Raw genomic sequence first — 20,753 nt, forward strand, 5'->3', positions numbered from 1 at the left:
CTTACCATGATTGGGAACTGTTCCTGTAATCATTGCTTATCTTCTTATGTTTATTGTGCCAGCCAAACATAGGTAACAGGTAAGCTGGCATCCCTCCGTGTACATTAATGAACCGAACTGCAACCAGTAAGAGGATAGTATCTTCCAGTGCACCTAAGGTCAGAATATTAGTTTAGGGGGTTCACAATATTTACAACTCTGTCCCCCAACAGATGGAAAATGGCAATGATTCAAGAAAGGCAGGGGCTGCTTCTGCCTCTTTTCAACATCAATCTTGCTCTTCCTAATAGAAAAACTATCAGTTTCCCAACAGTAGGAACTGTGGTGTCTGTGTGTATGTCTCTCTGAGTGTGAATATTTGAATGTTGTTCCCTCCTTACCAGCGCTGACAAAGCTTGCATAGTTCTGATAAATCAAAAATATAGAAAATGTGGTTTTTTTTATTTCCTGTTCACAAATGCTATAGTTGAGGAGTAAGCACTTTTCCTAAATTATTGAGAACATGTAAAATTGCTTTAAACAGAGAAACAGGAAAGAGAATAATATATATATATTATATATATATATTGTATATTTTTCTTCTCTCTCCCATACACAAAGCAGAAGAGATAAAAATCTATTTTAATGAGTTAGACTGTGCAGAGAATAACAACTTTTGAGACTGAGCTCTTCAACCTCAAAAACAAATCAATAAAAATTTAAAACTACTACAAATACTGATTAAGCAGTAATACATTGTCACTGCAATTATTTTTAGCCCAAAAGACAATTTCAAAAAAGTCCTAAAGTGTCCATATCTGCTTTTTCCCAAAGAGTACCTTTATTCCACATATGAATCAGTAAGAGGAGTAGTTTTTTAGAGACATCCTTTAATTTGATCCTTCAGATCAATTTCCTATATTGGTTTAATTCATGTTGACACAACAGATCTAAACATGAGTTTCATTTACATACTTCTCTTTTCATAACATTCGCTATCTAGCATGTTGCCTACAAACACGTTAAACCTCTGCTTTTCCTTTTTTATATTAACAGCTTTAAACCTGGAAAGCAGGAAAATTACATCAAGAGGACTCTTCCTTTCCATTTATGCAAACAAACTAAATCAGGGATCTACAATTCCTGTAATATTTGCTTCAGTATTGCTATCTGTTTAAATATAATCTGCATGAGGGAGAAAGCTCTCTACTGAAAGATCAAAAGAATCACCACATAAATAGTTTGGGATGCAGGATGTCCCAACTCTTAATGACTCACAGTCCAGAATAAGGATCCAGCCTTATTCTCTACCTTCTACAAAGTAGCCATACTTCTGTTCCTCTGGTACACATCAGGTCCTAGTAACTGTGGCTTGTAAGGGCAGCTAACTCTTCTTTAGATTAAACCATCCACGCGTTTTAAACTTGCAGAAGTTCTTATTGTACAAAATATGTCATTTCTGATTGGTCTTCTGAACATGGATGTAATGGAGATAGGAAGATGAATTTGCTGTTATATTTGCCTTGATGATGATGATGATGATGATGATGATGATGATGATGATGATGATATCTATCCAGCTGTGTCCAACTCTTGGCTATTCTATGGCCAGGTCTCTCCACATCTTCCGATCTTGCATTATTTCTTTGAGTTTCTGTCTATTGTCAGCTTTGTCAGCTTTGATAGTGTCCAGCCATCGTGTTTCCTTTTACCACTAACTCTTCCAAACATAATTGCTTTTCTCCAGTGAATTCCCCCGCATGACACGGTCAAAGTAAGTGAGATGCAGTTTCGTGATTTTGCCTTTTAGTGATATGTCTAGTGTTATCCGCTCCAGTACTTGCTTGTTAGTTTGCCTTGTTATTACTATCTACAGTATTCAAGTACATTTCAGTATTGTGATGACAGAGTAAGGGGAAAGTGGTGAAGAAATTTCCAGCAGAATCTGCCAGTTTGAAATAAGCTGAAGAGACCTCTGTGACTAGTAAGTCTAGCAGTCTCTCAGGATTTTCCCAGTGCATGTTTTTTATCCATAATAAACACTACAATACAGCCCTTTCCTTCTCACATTTGATAAGAGACCCATATTCTATCGAGCACAGGAGCCTGGAATCTACTGTTTTGTTTTGAGCAGAAAGCAACAGAAGGATCAAGCTTTTTGTTTCAGTTCCTCTGCTCAAAACCGCAGTCTCCAAAGTCATTTTACATTGGAAGAATATCCAAATATTTGCATATAGAATGCCCTTTTAATCATTCTCCCTCTGTGAATAGTTAATGGTGGAATGGGGACAAAGAAAAATATTCTTGCTCTGTCTCTGCTTGTGCTATTTGAGATAATGTATCAAATGGGATGCTTTCTCTACTTCTGCCTTTATTTATTATCCCATCTTATCATAATCATCCCAAATTGTAGTAGCTAAGAGGTTTGAATAGAAATAAGTACTTATCCATATATTTTTGTCTCAATGAAAGAGAACATCAAGGAAGCCTCAGCTTTAAATATATTATAAAATCATCATAATTATTATTACGGCTTGTCTCACAGTCAGCCAGATGTTTAGACTAGATTTGACACTTTTATCCACCTATTAAGTCCTTTTCAAGGACCTGGGACAGGCAGATGTTATTGTTTGATAGTGTTAAAGGTACTGTTGGAAGATATAAGCCAGTGGTTCTCAACCTTTTTAATGCCGCGACCCCCAACCGGTCGTACGTCGAGGACTAAACCGATCGTAAGTCGAAGACTAAACCGGTCGTAAGTCGAGGACTACCCAACCGGTCGTAAGTCGAGGACTTTCCCTGCCCGGGAGCGCCGCGCATGCGTGGTTCCGCCCCCTGCGCTGGCCGAGGCGTAGCTGGCAAGCGGCAGAGACGGAGCAGGCCGACCACCAGCTGGCCCAGCTCAAGGGAGGTAAGGCACCCGCTGGAAAAGGGGAAAAAAATGGCGGACAGCCTTGCTTGGCGACCCCCGTGAAATGGTCGATCGATCCCAAATGGGGTCGTGACCCATAGGTTGAGAACCGCTGATATAAGCTGTTCCAAGCAAAAGTGCCACTGACTGGTGGTGATTTCATCAATGCTGATAGTATTCAAGTGCTGCTCCAAATGTTTTGGGATTGCAGCCAAGGCACCTATTCCTATTGATACTATCTTTGCTTTCTTTTGCCACAGTCATTCTACTTTTATTTGCAGGACTTTGTATCTTGTGATTTTCTCCAGTTCTTTCTCTTCTCTTCTGCTGTCTCCAAATACTGCCATGTCCGCTATCCAGACTTTTTTGTTTTTCTTATTGGTAATTGTTAAGACGGGAATGTTATGTGACAGGAGGTTATATTTTTGGATTCTAAAATCTCAAGCACTTTACCCTCTTCATTTTCTGTTACTTTACAACCCAAGTGGAAACAAAAAAACAACAACTGAGGTTAAAAGGAGGCTTCAGTCATCCTTACCAAAGTCTGGTTGTAGAGCCAGGTCTTCAGACCCCTTCAAAATACTAGCAGAATGGGGCCCGTATAGATCTCAAGGGGGAAATCTAATTCCATAGGGCAGGTGCCACTATAGAGAAAAGAAGCTTCTGATCTCCTGTTAGATGGCATTGTTTAATTGAAAAAATTCAGAACATACCAATCCCGCCAGATTGATTCAGCAGGGTAGGCACAGGGAGATATATGGTCTCTGACGTAAACAGGCCCTATGCCCATAGTGGCGAACCTATGGCACGCGTGCCACAGGCAGCACGCAGAGCCGTCTCTGGTGGCATGTGAGCCATTGCTGGGCCGAGCTGCTCCCTCCTCCTCTCCGCGCATGCGCAGTCTGGGAATAGGTGAGAGGCTATAAAAGGAGCAACTTTCTGCGGAAGCAGCATTTGCTGCAGACAGCTTGACAGCGAGCACGAGTCAGAGCGGACAGCGAGCGAGTGAGCGAGCATAAACTGACAGCTCGGTGGATACACCCACCTGGCACCCAGTGATGCATAAGTGGATTTTGGGTTGCAGTTTGGGCACTCGGTCTCTAAAAGGTTTGCCACCACTGCCCTATGCCATGTAGGCCTTACAGGTAACAACCAGCATCTTGAATCGCACCTGGAAACAAACTGGCAATTATTGCAGCTCGTGAAGCAAAAGTGTTACATGGACATTCCAAGGCCTGCCCATTACTGCTTAGTAATAGCTGCATTATGGAAGAGCTATAACTTCCAGGTCATTTTCAAGGGCAGTGTCACCTGGAGTGCATTGCAGTGGTTGAGCCATGAGGTGACCAGGGCACAAATGCTTTTCTGAAGGATCCCCTAATCTAGGAAAGGGTGCAACTTCAGATGGAGCTGCGCAAAGGCCTTCCTGGCCACAGCTATCACCTGTTCATTGAGCAAGAGCTGACAGTCCAGGAAGCCCTCCCCCAAGTAGCACACCATTCTTGAATGAGGAAGTACCACCCCATCCAAGTCAGAGATGAAAGTCAAAAGGTTATGGACATCTGTCTCCCAACAGCTGAACAGGAAAATAATCAACTTAAACTGGTATGAAAATGTAATGATACCTTACCTCAAACTGATGGTTGGTCATCCTTAGTGGTTTCATATAGTTGTTACAGTAGTAGGATAAATAATTGAGCCCTGTAGTACCTTGGTTAAATTCTGCCTCCTCCCTACCCAAGTATTGACTGGAACCACTACTACAGTAGGAAAGGATCTCCACATAAATATGGTCAATATTATTTTAACTTGTTGGAAGTCCTATCAGGAGCAGGAGAATTATCATCCTCAAAGTCCTGATGTAGATCATGTAACCAGAATGATCATTGTTGCTTTGATTCCATGTCCAGTCTGAATCTGGATTGAAAAAGATTTAGATAATCCACTTCCTTTAAGGCCCTCTTTGACTGAACCACCACTTTCTTCTCTACAGTCTTCTCCAAATTGGCAGGTTGGAGATAAGATAATAGTTTTCATATTAGGTTGGATTGAGATATGGCTTCTCTAAGAGAGGGCACATAGCTCTCATGCCCTGTGTTAAAGAAGGGTTAACGACTTTTGAACTTCCCACTCAAGCTCTCCTTCCCACCATCCTTTGAAAAAGCCAGGATCCAAATTATTGATAATGAAGTTCATACTGCAAAGAACTTATATAGCAATAGCACTTAGACTCATATACCGCTTCACAGTGCTTTACAGCCCTCTCTCCACGGTTTACAGAGTCAGCCTATTGCCCCCAACAATCTGGGTCCTCATTTTAATGACCTCAGAGAGCACAGAAAGCTGAGCCAACCTTGAGCCAGTCAGAATTGAGCTCCTGGAGTGAGCAGCGAGTTAGCCTGCACTAGTGCATCCATATCTTTTTAACATTAAATTATCTTTAGCCATCCCAAACCATAATGGCACAATTACAGTCATCTTTCCAATGCAAGGGACAAGCTGTTGACATAAATATATTGAAGAGGAAGAGATTCCCTTAGCTACAAGATTCTGCATCTGCTATCTCATCGTAAACTGGAACTGTGTCGGCAAAGGTCAGACAGGTCTTTATCAACGTTGCCTTTGTGCTTTTAAAAGGTTCGTAATGCCTCTCTTTTTAATGCCAATCAGTGCCATTTCGATTTGTTCGCACATGTGATTGTTCTTGTTTTTTACATTGCTGTATCCTCACTGTCCACTCTCCGCCAATCACCCTGCACATCCGGGATCCTTCTCAGCCACACAGGTCTGTGGTATATTACTCCTAGCCTCTGTCCAGAAGGATTTTTTGATCTCTCTCTTGCCCCTTCTCTTAATTAGCCTGCACCACGCAGCTACCTATCTTAACACGTCTTCCTTTGAATGATCAAGCCTGTGTACAAAATTCAATCGGAAAATAACAAGATAAATTCTCAGAAATCAATGGAATATGTGAGTCATCTGTTATAACAATAATGACAACAGGGATTATCTACCCCTGCTTTGATCTCTTTTGGAGAGCAAGGTGTTGATCGGCAAACACAGTACGTGGGCTCCATTTCTCTAATTATCAGACTAGTTCAGAATTCAGAGCGGGGATCGTATCTGTACTCTAATCAAGTCTTGTACCTGATATAATTTTTTTTCTCTCCCAGACAGTCCAATGCTGTGTGAGGCTTATATGGAATGCTACATATTTTCTATAGGCCAGGGGTCCCCAACCCCCGGTCTGTGGACCGGTACCGGGCCGCAGCATGCCAGCAATTGATCCACACAAAGAAGTGAAGCCCCATTTGCAGGATGCAAGCAGCACACAAAACCATGCACTATTCGGTCGATGGAAAAACCTTTCTCCACGGAACTGGTCCCTGGTGCCCAAAAAGTTGGGGACCTCTGCTATAGGCCATAGGAACGTCTTTCCGTGAGACTGCAGAAAACAAAACTATTCACACTGCTCTGTTCGTCCTTTTTATATATACAGTATTTTCTGAGGCTACTATTCTTGGCTCATGCTTGAATCCAACAGTGCCATAACTCTACATTTCTCCTGTTTGAACACTCTCTTTCCATGTTGTTCTATTTTTTTAACTTTCCTTTTTAGTTCAACTTTTAAGCTGAAATATCAATATAAAATACGATTACAAAATGTACTAAAATATTTTTAAAATAGAAAATGTTACCTTTTAAACCTCTCCTATTATTGTATAATCTGTGAATTAGCTGGCTTAGTTCATCTTCTAAGTTATTATGACTTACAGGTAGTCCTCAACTTACAACAACCGAGCCCCAAATTTCTGTTGCTAAATGAGATATTTGTTATGTGGGTTTATGACTTTTCTTGCCACATTTGTTAAGTGAATCACTGCAGTGGTTTAATCTAGTAACAGGATTATTAAGCAAATCTGGCTTCCCCATTGATTTTGCTTGTTAGAAGGTCACAAAAAGTGATCAAGTGATCCTGGGACGCTGTAATTGTCACAAATCTGAGTCAGTTGCCAAGCCTCTGAATTTTGATCACGTGACCATGGGAATGCCACAACAGTTGTTAAATGTGAAAAATGGTCATAAGTCACTTTTTTTCCAGTGCTGTTGAACAGCACTAAGCGGACTGTTCAGTGGTGGGATTCAGCTGGTTCGCACCAGTTCAGCAAAACTGGTAGCTAATTTTTTGTTGCCCAGGCCTAGAACGGACTTCCAGAAGCGGCATCCATAAAGAGAACCAGTTGTTCACATATTTGAATCCCACCACTGGAACTGTTGTAAGTCAAGGACAAGGCTTTACTCCTAAGACGATTAAAAAAATTAAATATCTGAATGTTCGTTCAAAAACGATCCCATTAAAAAAGAACCAGGCTGACCTCAATTCCTTCTTTTATGTTATGCCAGGTTAGTTTTCTGCAGCTTTAGAGATGTTTGCTAGCTGAGGAAATATTGATTAGCGAGACACTTTTGTTGTTGTTGTTGTTGCTGATCAAAGGTAACACAAACATTCTATCCACGTTCTACTAAAGAATCTTAACAAAGCTCTGAAAAGTTTAAAAAGAAAATAATTAACCTGCTGGTATTTCAGTACAAAATAAACCATGACTCGAAACTGTTAACTGATGTACCTTGCTGGACAAGGATCTAGGTTGCACTCTTGGAGTTTTGGCTTTGGCTTGATGTTTTCCGGGTAATAGTGGCAATACTGATCAGCTACCACTCGACTGCTTCTCAGATCATAGCATTCAGCAGATGTAAGTTGATAACCTTTAAAAAAAATTCAGATGGAGTAAAGATAAAAACAGCTATGCAGTTCCACATCAACAAGTAAGTATCACCTACGGATCTGAATAACAATTAGGTCACACTACGCAAGCCACTGGGCCATTCTTTCAGGGATATTTCCTTACCAAAACAGAGAAACAGAATGACCACAGGTGGACAAAAAAAAAGCAGTAGGAGCGGGGGTGGTGGTGTAACTTTCAGCTTCCTGCAGGCTTCTCCATTGACTTTTGATTGTGGGAAACTAGCAGGGAGCATTGGAAATCACGCTCATGTGATGGCAACTGACTCTGGTGAGGCTACGGCAGCCACAGTTTTGCAAATACAACTGGTATGATGACCCTTCATAGTTCGACACAGGAATAGTGGGTCCTAGATTTTGCATACTTTCTTTCAGTTAGCACGGGGGTAGGCAACCTTGGCTCTTTTATGAATCGTGGACTTCAACTCCCAGAATTCCTGAGTTGAAGTCCACGACTCATAAAAGAGCCAAGGTTGCCTACCCCTGAATTAGCAGGTTTGAGGCATCTTGATTAAAAAATGTTTGTGCTCTGATGCACTGTTTGGGCTAATTACAAGTTACAAATGGATAGGAGAGCGTTAGTAGCATGTAGATGGACAGACTGATTATAATTTGATATAGTAACATTCCTGCAAGAAATGTCATTTATGGTTTGTAATGCAAAACTGAAACACAGCACACACACCTTCTAAGCGTAACCATATCTGGTAGCATAAGATATCTCATTAGACTGGATCTTACAATTAAAAGCACGTTGATTTATAGCCAGTATACAATTTCCATAGTGATTTTTACATAGTGTTTTTTCTTATAAAAACAACTTAAAATGAAAAACAAACAAATATTTTTTTTATGTTATCAAAGAAGGGATAAACAGGGATGGCAGTGTTCCAGCTCAGAGAAACAATACTTTAAAACTTTTGTGGAAGCTAAGGGCCAGTGTAGGTAGGGTTGTGTTACATGAACTAGGGTATGCAACGCACACATATGGACACACAAACACACACACACAGGGATACAAATCAACTCTCTCACACACAGTTAGCTAGCTATCGGTGTTTTCATTGTTTTATTATGTATCTTAAGTCTCTTTTAATGGTATTTTACTGCACAACGCTGGATCAGTTTCCATCCATTATCAATAAGGTGGCTCTGTGACTGTTCACCTAGTTCAGGTGTAGGCAACCTTGGCTCTTTTATGACTCGTGGACTTCAACTCCCAGAATTCCTGAGCCAGCCATGCTGGCTCAAGAATTCTGGGAGCTGAAGTCCACGAGTCATAAAAGAGCCAAGGTTGCCTACTACTGATCTAGGTCAGGGGAAGGGAACCTTGGCTCTTTTATGACTCGTGGACTTCAACTCCCAGAATTCCTGAGCCAGCATGGCTCAGCATGGAAACCTCTCCATTTCTCCTCAGCATGACTGGCTCAGGAATTCTGGGAGTTGAAGTCCACGAGTCATAAAAGAGCCAAGGTTGCCTACCCCTGACCTAGTTAATATGTTCATACCTGAATATACATCTTAAGAATACAATTCGAATATCATATACTGTATTACATATCTTTAATGTCAGATGCATAACTTAAAGGTAAATCAAATGCATATAAATTATCATTCAAAGTTGATGAATTCTGTTTGCAGTTGGTAGAAGTGGTGTCACTTGTAATTTGGCTGTGCTTGTCTGTATATGAAAGATGATGCCTTGCTTCTACTTAACTCACGCCACGTGATATTTTATGCTTCTCTTTTAGTGATTTAATGCACCAGATTGCTTTTTTCCCCCCCTATACAAATCTTGGACTTCTAAGAGCGAGGATAGAAAATGAACATAATAAAGAAATAAAAAAGAAAGCACAAGATCTCTCTAGCTACTCATAAGTTCTGGGTGATTTATCTTTCCCCTTGAAGCCCAGCTTTGCATTCTTCAACGGAAGCCTCCTTCTGTGCATTTTTCTCATTTGCCATCTCTAATTTCCTATATGGGAGTATCAGCTGTGGTTATCTCATTTCAATTACCAGAAGCCAATTGTCTTTTCTGCAGAGAAGGCGCTGCTATCCTTGACCACAAAGGCTGGATAGCTCCCCCTGAGGCTTTATTTATGAGCCATGGTGACAATTACTAGAGTGAAATGGAGTCCTCAAAAATTATTATGCCTTCAAGTGGAAAGGTCAAACCATAGGCTTTCAAGTGCACTAAGAAGTCATTATATATAGTGCTCTGTATGCACCGAAAAGTTATTAACCTTTCCCCCTTCGTTTGATTTAGGACAACTAATAACTTGGATGTCATGCTTTAAGCAAGCTACAGGTCTGACATCTTATTTATTTATTTAACGTATGGCAACAGGTCTGACAATGAATATAGTACAGAATCAGTAAAACAACTTTTTGTCTTGATAAAATGATAGCAGTGCTACCTGGGCAGCAAAATTCAACTATGGCAGGCATGTCAAATTGCCGGCCCGCGGGCCGGATGCGTCACGCCAAAACCGCGCCCACCCCATTGCTGGCAATGGGGAAAAAGTCCCGATACATCGCGCGACGTCACGTGACCTCATGAGTTTGACATGTCTAAACTATGGGATGCTTTTTAAAAACTTTTCAGCCAGATCAAACCAACTCCAAATAATAACAATGGATGTACCAGATGTACTGTAGTGACACTCCTTGCCACCGTCATTTTTCATCTGAAGATCCAGAGTGATCAAAGGTCAAAGAGCAGTTCCAAACCATGAACCTGTTCTTTGCACAGCTCTATCCTGACAGTTAGAACAATTAACCAGTGGAACAACCTGCCTCCAGAAGCAGTGAATGCTCCAACACTGGAAGTTTTTAAGAAGAGACTGGACAGCCATTTGTCCGAAATGGTGTAGGGTTTCCTGCCTGAGCAGGGGGTTGGACTAGATGACCTCCAAGGTCCCTTCCAACTTTATTATTATTATTATTATTATTATTATTATTATTATCATTATCATTATCATTATCATTATCATTATCATTATCATTATCATTATCATTATCATTATTATTATTATTATTATTATTATTATTATTATTAACCCCCCTGACCCTGGGAATATATTACCTCTTCTGCCCTGTCTTGGGCTTATGTATTCTCCTTATTAAACTAGGTAGCAATTAGGAATTTTTTTTTTAAATTAAAACAAAATGCATGACTTCAACTCCTCTTTCACTACAGAAAATCTGAGTATATGACAATTATTTAAGGAACTATACTTTTAAATTGTAGTCAGTATTTTATAAACGTGGCATAATTAGGAAAAGATAGATAGGCTGTGAATAAGGGAACAAACCAAGATAAATAGATAGTGATATTAAAACTTAGGGATTATGGATACCTATAATCTTGGCCTTTAGAAAAATACAATTTGTTTTAAAAAGAACAGACTAAAAATGGGATATGAGAACTTTTTCTTCAAAGATCTTTTTGGAGGTCGCTGCATTGTACTGTACATGTGGTAATTAAAGGCAAATCAGCACTTCCACATCTTCAAATATTCCACAACTCTACAAATATTTACAACCAAAAATAAAAGGAAGGAAGGAAGGAAGGAAGGAAGGAAGGAAGGAAGGAAGGAAGGAAGAAATTTCCATACAAAAATAAAAACAAAATTGGTGATGTATATCAGTGCTTTTTAGAACTGCAGTGCGGAAAACAGTGTTATCCTACATTACCTCCACCACAGGATACAGAACAAGGAAAAAAATCGGTTTCTCTCCAACGGTGGATAATAGGTTGATAGAAAATAAACTGAACTGTACTGTCGGCAGCACCAACGTAATGAATCTGAAAAGAAGAAAAGCTACAGGTAAAGTTATTAGTCTGCAATCCACGTATAATTAGAACAATGGTTTCTAAAACATATTATCTTAGCAACATGTAATTACGCTGTAATAAGTGAAAGTCCTCCACCATTATTTTCAGATAAGCAACTTCTGTATCAAGAAGCATAAATTAAACACTCAGTGCCAAGGGGCTTCCAAATAGAGAAATGGCAATTAAATATTTAAACAGATGTACGGTGTAATACTTGCCTTTAAATGTACGAATACGGTAATCTTTTTAGTCCTGTCATTTGTCTTGCAGGGTGGGTCGTAGGTTATCATGGGTAATAATTTTTTTTATCGTGATTGGTTGGCCTCTTCTATTTTTTGGCCATAGAATCATTACTCCAGAACAATATTATGTCTTAAAATAGGGTGATTATTCCAGATAAATAATTAAGCTAATAAAAACATCTGATAATCTAAACAATTGTCAGCTTCCTAATGCTGTCATAAAAAGAATTAATACTTTTCTAAAAGCTGTCAGAGATGTTTTGGCAAAGTGCACTCAAGGAAAGCCATCAAAGCCAAAAGCAAAGATGTGGACCATAGGTTGTCAAGATAGGGCTGAAAAAAGACTTTCATGAAAGATTTACTTACAGTTACATGAGAAACCTCTGCTGGTCAGTGCAGACAAATATTTACAAACTGATGTATGTGCATTGGAAACAAGAGGCCTAAGATTTCCAACCAATGTGGGTTTTGCCCTTGCATGGATTTGGGAAAGGCTCACGTAGATAATACTGAGCTTACATGATTGTACAGAGAAGAGCAACAAAGATGATTAGGGGACTGGAGGCTAAAACATATAAGGAACGGTTGCTGGAACTGGGTATGTCTAGTTTAACAAAGAGAAGGATGAGGGGGGACATGATAGCAGTGTTCCAATATCTCAGGGGCTGCCACAAAGAAGAGGGAGTCAAGCTATTCTCCAAAGCGCCTGAAGGCAGGACAAGGAGCAATGGGTGGAAGCTAACCAAAGAGAGAAGCAACCTAGAACTAAGGAGAAACTTCCTGACAGTTAGAACAATTAACCAGTGGAACAACCTGCCTCCAGAAGCGGTGAATGCACCAACACTGGAAGTTTTTAAGAAGAAACTGGACGGCCATTTGTCTGAAATGGTATAGGGTTTCCTGCCTGAGCAGGGGGTTGGACTAGATGACCTCCAAGGTCCCTTCCAACTTCATCATCATCATCATCATCATCATCATCATCATCATCATCATCATCATCATCATCATCATTATTATTATTATTATTATTATTATTATTATTATTATTATTATTATTATTATTATTATTATTTAAACTAAGTTCCTGTGCTTATTCCCTTGGTTCAAAACCCATTCTACTGTTCAAACAAACAAGCAAATAAACCAGAAAAAAAGGAAACCAACAGAAAAGAAATAGCATTATTTTTTTGTCCAAAAACAGAAGAGAAACACAACAACAAAACTCAAGAATCCATAGGTTGCAAAAAAGCAAGAGGTCATAAAAGAGGAAGACAGAAGCGTTTGAGACATGTTGAAGGATATAAAAGTTTTAGTCTGTTGATGAAAGCCTCAAGCTTTCTTTTAATCAAGTTAATAGTGATATATATTCCCAGAAGGAAAAAAGAACTGCAGCTGAAACATTACATGTTTCCTACGCATTGGAGGAGGCCTCTTGTATGGATAACTACCATTTTGCTCAGCAAAGGTTTCTAATCCTTTGCATAAGACAGAAGTACATGAATCACCCATGGATTTGGAATGACAGAAAAGTGCAGTGAATCCAGGGAGATGTACATGCTGTCAATGCTCTTAACTCTTTGAAATTTCCAGTATGAATACAGATTAACAACAGCATTGGAGGGGAAAATGCTAACTAAACAGAAAAGTTAAAAGGGAAAAAAAAGAATACTATCAATAGTGTTGCCTGAACCTTAAAAATTTTATGTTTGTGAGATCCCAGGCTGAGCGTAATAAATTAGAAGAGAGATTACATGGGGCCTAGGAGAAAGGGTTGGGAAATTCCACATCAAAAGTCAGGAAGACATAACAACCTATCTCCCCAAGGATTTGCGTTGTGTTGTCTGCTTGATTATCTGTCTTCTCTGACATGGAAAAAAGACAGATGCAGATCTTTCTCTCAAATGAAATGGGAAATTATACATATAGCCTCTACTACCAACCCCAACACTCTTGGGTGGGTATATATATTGCAATTAATCACAGATGGAAAAAATAACATTACAAGGCGAATGAGGGGAAAGGAATCAACATACTGATGTTTATTGTTTCAAAAAAGGATACACGGGATGGAATATAATGATTACAAAATTGACAGAACTTTGGTGTCTGCAGTGTGGTGTCTGCAGTGTAGGAGTGGGTGTGATATCAGATTTTGACCAGCTGATTCTAAACCTGATTACTCACACCAAACATTTTTGACTATCTTTGCTCTTATTTAGAAATTTAAACTACCCCAAAAGCCAAACCAAGAATAAGAGCGAATAGTATCAGTTATGAATTGTTGCCTAATGTTTTTAATTAAATAATGTGCCTAGATTCCCTTTCATTGATTCTTGGGTATAAAAACTTCACCACAATATATAATCCTAAAAACCCTGAAGCAATCAATGTCTTCTTCTTTGTTTCTAGATAATTTATCATATTTTGGGGAATACTAAATACTGGAACGCATAGGCCACTCCTTACATTCCTTTTGAATTAATAGCTGTAAGCTTTGATTAAATATCATACTGACTTGTAAATAAGTAACATCCCCATAGAAGATATGAAAAATAGGTCGCTGAGTGACAGAAACCTAGGAAGTCACCTTGAACAAATAGACCCATAAATCAGGCAACATTTCCTAACTGAGGAATAAGTAATCAAATAGCCATCCAGATTTTTCAGATTATAAGAACAAGAGCTGAATCAGAGAGGACTTTAAAGTTAAATCGTTATTCATTCTCAACTCCACTCCATTCTAAAGCTTTGACTAACATTGAACAGCATGGAGGAAAAGCTGGAACCCTAAAGGCGCCTCAGGACATCTGCTTAGGGTTTGAAGAACAGGCTGCATACCTAGGAAAGATGAAAAATTACTACAAAACAGCATCTTCAAGGCCTAATCTTGCCAGATGATCCAAAAAGGCATTATGGTTAATATACCACCAAACATTTGAGATATTTAGGAAAATTATCAGAAATTATCTCTCTCTCTTCCTAGGTTCAACATAGGCCAGTGATAGCAAACCTTTTAGAGACCGAGTGCCCAAAAACTGGCCCCGCCCCTGCTCCACCTCCCCTGCCTTGCCCCCTCTGCCTCCCATCCCCCGCCCCGCCTGCCCACAGGACCACTCACCGCCTCCAGGGCCCGCTGCAGATCGCCCAGGCAGCCCAGTGCTATGGAAGCCACACCCTCTGCCCGCGCCCTGCAGCATCAACTGCATGATGGGGTATGAGGGCAGAGTCTTGTCTACGCTGCCTGGCTGCCATGTCCTTGGCTGCGCTGTTCCATGTGGGCCACGCTCGGGGGCGACTCTCCTTCAGGGGGGCTGCTGGAGAGGAGGGGGTCACGGGTGGAGGCAAGGCTGGGGCAACGGCACTTGTGCCCACAGAGAGGGCTCCGAGTGCCGCCTCTGGCACCCATGCCATAGGTTCGCCACCACTGACATAGGCCATTTCACCAAGCAACTGAAACAGGCTAAGCATTATATCTCCTATGGAAGCACAAACTGAAATGGATGTAAACATCTACACCTTATCTCCTTCATCTCAATCCATATCTGCTCTAGAAATCTGGCAAAATCTTTTGAACAACAAAGTTGGTATTGGAGATGAAAGGGGAACAATCAAAAATTATCCATACCCTTTTTACTTGAAAATAATCACAGAGAAAAAGAAATAGGCCATTATTTAAGGGCATTGAGCCCTTATAAATACTTCAATATTTATCCATTTTATTCCTGATTTGCAAATACCAACTAACTAATTAATTACCTATCAATCACTGATTAACTATCCAATTAACTACTTAGCCAGTCAATCTAATTTCCCAAAAGATAAGTTTACAAGGTATATAATTACACATTCTCATTCACTCTGCTTCACACAAGTAGGCCAAGACTAGCTGAAGAGTGGGATGGATTGAAAGCTTTTTGTCGACCCATGACTTGCAGGTGAAGAGGATTTCCTGCCTTGTCTTCACCTTATGATGGGATAAAAGCTTCTGGGTTGCTTAACTACTGACCTGCCAACAAACCTGGAGTTAAACTGGAAGACAGAAACTCCAATGGTTCTAGTCCTGGTGTCTAAATCATGTAGCAGTGAAACCAGCAGTGTCCATCACCTATCCCAGGGCTAGGCAACCTTGGCTGTTTTATGACTCGTGGACTTCAACTCCCAGCATGGCTGGCTCAGGAATTCTGGGAGTTGAAGTCCACGAGTCATAAAAGAGCCAAAGTTGCCTGCCCCTGACCTATCCCTCTTGCAGCATAACCTATATGTCTATCCGTTAATGATCATGGCATCAAACCATTTTTGTTGGGAGTCCTCAGTGAAAAATTATGATACCCTAAAACCTGATATAGATTGTACAGCTTGTATCTTAAAATCTCCAGGCCCTTCTTGACCCACTTCCATCTGCTCCAAAATGTTTTATTATCTTGTTAATTCTCAACGGCGTACATTCCACTGTGCCTCTTAGCCTCTCTATAGTATACGTATTTTACTTTCCGCAATGTGTTTTCAATTACTTGGAAGAATAGGAGAAAATTAATGAGAAGAAAACATTAGTGGGGAAGAAATAATTTGATTCTTTACTGCCAGTTCTACACAAAACAGAGCTTCTAAGCTATCTGCCGATTTCTCAGCCAAAGCTGGTTTGCTCACTGTAACAAACTGCAGAGCTTAATTCTGCTCATTTCTTTAGCAATTCAAGAGGATTTCCCGAATTATTCTCCTGTAGTTGTTCTGAAAAGCGGGATTGGGTGGAGGAGGCAAAGAGCAGAAGTCTAATATTATGTGAAGATTTAATGTTACTTGCAATAATTCAGGAAGTACTGTATTTCCCATATACAGGTAGTCCTCGACTTACAGCCATTCATTTAGTGACCAAAGTTACAATGGCACTGGAAAAAAGTGACTTATAACTGTTTTTCTCACTTATGACTGTTGCTCCATGTTCACCTGATCCAAATTCAGACGCTTGGCAATTGGCTCATATTTATGATGGGTTGCAGTGTCCCGGGGGTCATGTGATCCCCTTTTGCAACCTTCTGACAAGCAAAGTCAACGGGGAAGCCAGATTCACGTAACAACCGGGTTACTAATTTAACTGCAGTGGCAAGTAATTTGCTTAACAATTGTGGCAAGAAAGGTTGTAAAAGATGGCAAAGCTCACTTAACAAATGTCTCACTTCGCAACGGAAATTTTGGGCTCAATTGTCGTCCTATGTCAGTGGTGGCGAACCTATGGCACGCGTGCCAGAGGCGGCACTTGGAGCCCTCTCTGTGTGCACACGTGCCGTTGCCCCAGCCCCGCCTCCCCCACAGCCCCCTCCTAGCAGCCCCCCTGGAGGAGAGTCGCCCCCTGGGCACGGCCCGCACAGAGCAGCACAGCCAAGTACATAGCTGGGCAACAGGGACAGGACTCCGCCCTCGCACCCCATAGTGTGCAGATGATGCTGAGGGATGTGGGCAGAGGGCGTGGCTGCCATGGTGCTGCAGGGCTGCCTGGGCGATCTGCAGCGGGCCATGGATGCGGTGCGTGGCCCTGCGGATGGGTGGGGCAGGGGGCAGGCGGGGCAGAGCAGGCAGGGCAGCAGGCAGAACAGGGCCAGGGGGGCGGGTTTTGGGCACTCGGTCTCTAAAAGGTTCGCCATCACTGTCCTATGTCGAGGACTGCCTGTAGTTGTAAGTGTCATGGAGTAGCACATGTTACTTGCAGGAGAAACATAAGTCTTGAACTGTTACAGTACAGTGGAGACAATGTCATAAGCATCCTTGCCACAAAGCAGGCATAAGTATTACAAAGTGTGATTGTTGGTCAGTTGTTCAAAGCTTCTCACCTTTACTGTGAAATCTGCAGTGAGAGGGCCAGATATTCTCAATATCTCTTTGTCTGCAAATTTCTGAAACTCCACAGAAGAATTATCCACAATGAAGGATCCGGGGAAGGTGAGACTGTTTTCACCCTTCACACCTTGCAGAGTTTTGGTTTCTAGATCTGACAAATACAAGCACATCAAAGAGTCACATACAATCGTTTCCTTGGCATAAAGAAATAAAGCCGTCAAGCAAAACACCAGCTATAAAGCATTATTTATTTGAATTTAATTGAGGATATTATTAGTGCTTCATCCATTTTACTTTATACCATTCTCTCTGGTTTTCCACTTCGCTTCTATCTAATCTACTAATCTATTGTATTGTGTAAGACAGGACTATTTCCATCATAGCTAACCTTTGTATTGGTGTGTCAATTTCTCTAGACATAGCCATGCAGAAGAGAGAATGGTAGCCCCACACTCAATACAGTATAGGCCAGGGGTCTTCAAACTTGGCCCTTTTATGACTTGTGGACTTCCCCTCCCAGAATTCCTCAGCCAGGCATGCTGGCTGAGGAATTCTGGGAGTTGAAGTCCACAAGTCATAAAAGGGCCAAGTTTGAAGACCCCTGGTATAGACATATACTGTATGTTCATTCATTTATGTCATCCACAGTGATTCCAATGTCATTTTCCATTTTACAAAAAGCATTCACAATATTATTTCAGTATCGAAGGATACTTAAGGGATTCATGAGCATCATCCTTTACTTGGATTGAGATTGAATTGCTACACCATCCAGTTGTGAAAGCCTGGGAATGCATGGGTTAAGAGAAGAACACACAAAGGACAGTGGCTGTTTTGGATAGAGCACACTCACATACAGTTTTTGAATAGTATGCTGGAGAGATTATTCTAAAGTGGAATCACAGATTTATGATTTATACAAACCATGTGTTTATGAGATGTAAAAATGAGATGTCACGATGAAATGTAGAAACATATTCAGATGTTCTGGCTGTAATAAACCTGACACTACATGTAATGACATATTCTTTCTATGAAAACTTTTTCAGAAATCAATGCTCTAGCCCAGTGGTGGCAAGCTTTTTGGGCTCAGTGCCTCAAGAATTCAGAAAATGCCTACCTTGACTCTGATGGTGTGTCTCTCACATACACACTCCTGGAAAAATGTGGCCTTTCCAGACCCTCTGGAAATTGCACATGAGAGCTCTGCATTTTACAGGGCCTCTGAAGCCTCAGAAAATCATGGGAAAATGCTTATGCAATTTTTGGACCCCTGAGAGGGTTGTTTTCTTATGCAATTTCCATACCATCACTGCTCTAGGCTTTATATTTTTATTTTGGAAGTTTACACTGTCAAGATTTATCCAAGATCAGTATAATAAAATACTCATTGCTTGCCACAGGAGCATATTTTTCCCAAGTATTTAGCAAGATGCTGATCTCCGTGATGTGTATTCTGCCTGCTTCTAAGACTAAACTCGTTGCTATATATACTTTCCGAACACATAACTTACTCAAGGTGATGCCTCAGAAATGCTTAATTTTACCTTTGTACTCCATTTTAATCATGCACACTATCTCTTCTCTTCTTGCAAAAGCCTACTGACATATGTAATGCCATATTTAATACATTTGCTCTTTCACTTATCTCATCACCGTTACTATCTATTTAGGGGAACGTGAAATGAATAGGGAAGAATTATTATCGAAGCAGAGAGCCAGTTTGGTGTAATGGTTAAGCATCATGCTAGAAATAGAGACTGAGAGTTTTAGTTCTGCTTTGGGCAAATAGCCGGTTGGGTGACATTGGGCCAGCCACTTTCTCTCAGCCTTGGGAAGGAGGCAATGGCAAACTACATCTGAAAAACTTTTCCAAGGAAACTGCAGGAATTTGCCCAGGCAGTGTCTGAGAAGCACACATGATTTAATGGAAGAAAAAAAAAGATCTAAACACATACAGAACCTTCCAACTATGATTTCAATGGTTAAACTGGTTCTCTGTTCAAAAACGTATTGGAATTTAATTTCTATTTCTAATTTAAATTCTACCCTGCAGCACTGAATGTATCCCTAAGAGTCTTTCTAGCTATGTAATAGTAGTTCAGATTATGGCAGCTCAACTCTGATAGTTTTACACAAGAGACTTGTGCTTCATAATACAACTACAGTACAACGTAACCTTACTCTGTGACTAAATCCAGGGTTAAAAGTAACAGACAGAATCAGGACAAAAATCCTGCCCTAATCCAGTGGAAAGTGCTTGCTCCTTCTCTTGTATTTCTAGACACTGATTTCTTAAATGCCTTTCTCTCCTGCTCTCCTTAATTCCATTGGCAGCAGAGCACCAAAGTAATAATGTTTATTAGTCTGAGAAACAGCATGCATCGCAAATAAGAGCCACAGGAGCACAGGCCAAGCATTCTCAAAATAATATTTATTTCTTACTGTTGTATCTTGTAGGCAAATACTACATATTTCCCTCTTTCATAGTTTGTAACCTGCAATCTACTGATAAATGTTCACAATTACACATTTTAGACCAAAGAACAAATGTATGTACCTAAGGTAGCTTATCAAGAACACATAGAATATAATCCATATATAACCCATCATAAAATGTCCTCACTTATGGAAGCAAGGAAGTTTTTTTTTGAAAAGGCTCTTTGCCCTTTTGTAGTTTTACTATTGCGTATCATACAGTTGACAACCAGCTGCAAATGATTACTGCCTCTAAAGGCCTGGGTAGTCCTTTTAGTTCTGAAAGACATAACTTAATCTAAAATATCTATATGTTGTATAGTTTCTGTTCAGGACTGTACAATTATACAACAGTATAATTGGAGAAAAAGCTCAATTTAACTCTTCCATTGAAAAAGGGACATAGGAAACTTGCTGAATATACATGACATACAGAATTCTATGCCTAACTTGAGAGCAGCATGTAATGTATTGAAGCCAAGCAAGGTTAGGAATCAAGCATGGCAACTTGGAAGAGATACACTGCATACAACATTTTATCTGTATAGGCAGCAGCATAAAGGAAAGTTAGAAAGCAATTGCTTATTCTGGGTCTTTTCTATCACTCTACATTCCAAGTGAGGAATCAGCATGTTTTTACGAGTCTCCAATGTGGGAGGAACAAACCTC

General features: G+C 40.3%; 1 protein-coding gene across 1 annotated transcript in view; it reads right to left on the bottom strand.

The window, feature by feature from the left end:
• Positions 1-20,753, bottom strand: part of LOC107295013 (ADAMTS-like protein 1) — a gene marked incomplete at its 5' end in the record, with an annotated part of 87,666 nt that overhangs the window by 14,345 nt on the left and 52,568 nt on the right. The window contains 3 exons of the mRNA XM_015824301.1: positions 7,519-7,657; positions 11,391-11,502; positions 17,600-17,757. Coding sequence (XP_015679787.1) covers positions 7,519-7,657; positions 11,391-11,502; positions 17,600-17,757 — 409 coding nt within the window. The remainder of the gene's footprint in view (positions 1-7,518; positions 7,658-11,390; positions 11,503-17,599; positions 17,758-20,753) is intronic.

This window comes from Protobothrops mucrosquamatus, unplaced genomic scaffold (assembly GCF_001527695.2).
Source record: "Protobothrops mucrosquamatus isolate PMUCROS unplaced genomic scaffold, P.Mucros_1.0 scaffold2190, whole genome shotgun sequence".
NCBI lineage: Eukaryota > Metazoa > Chordata > Lepidosauria > Squamata > Viperidae > Protobothrops > Protobothrops mucrosquamatus.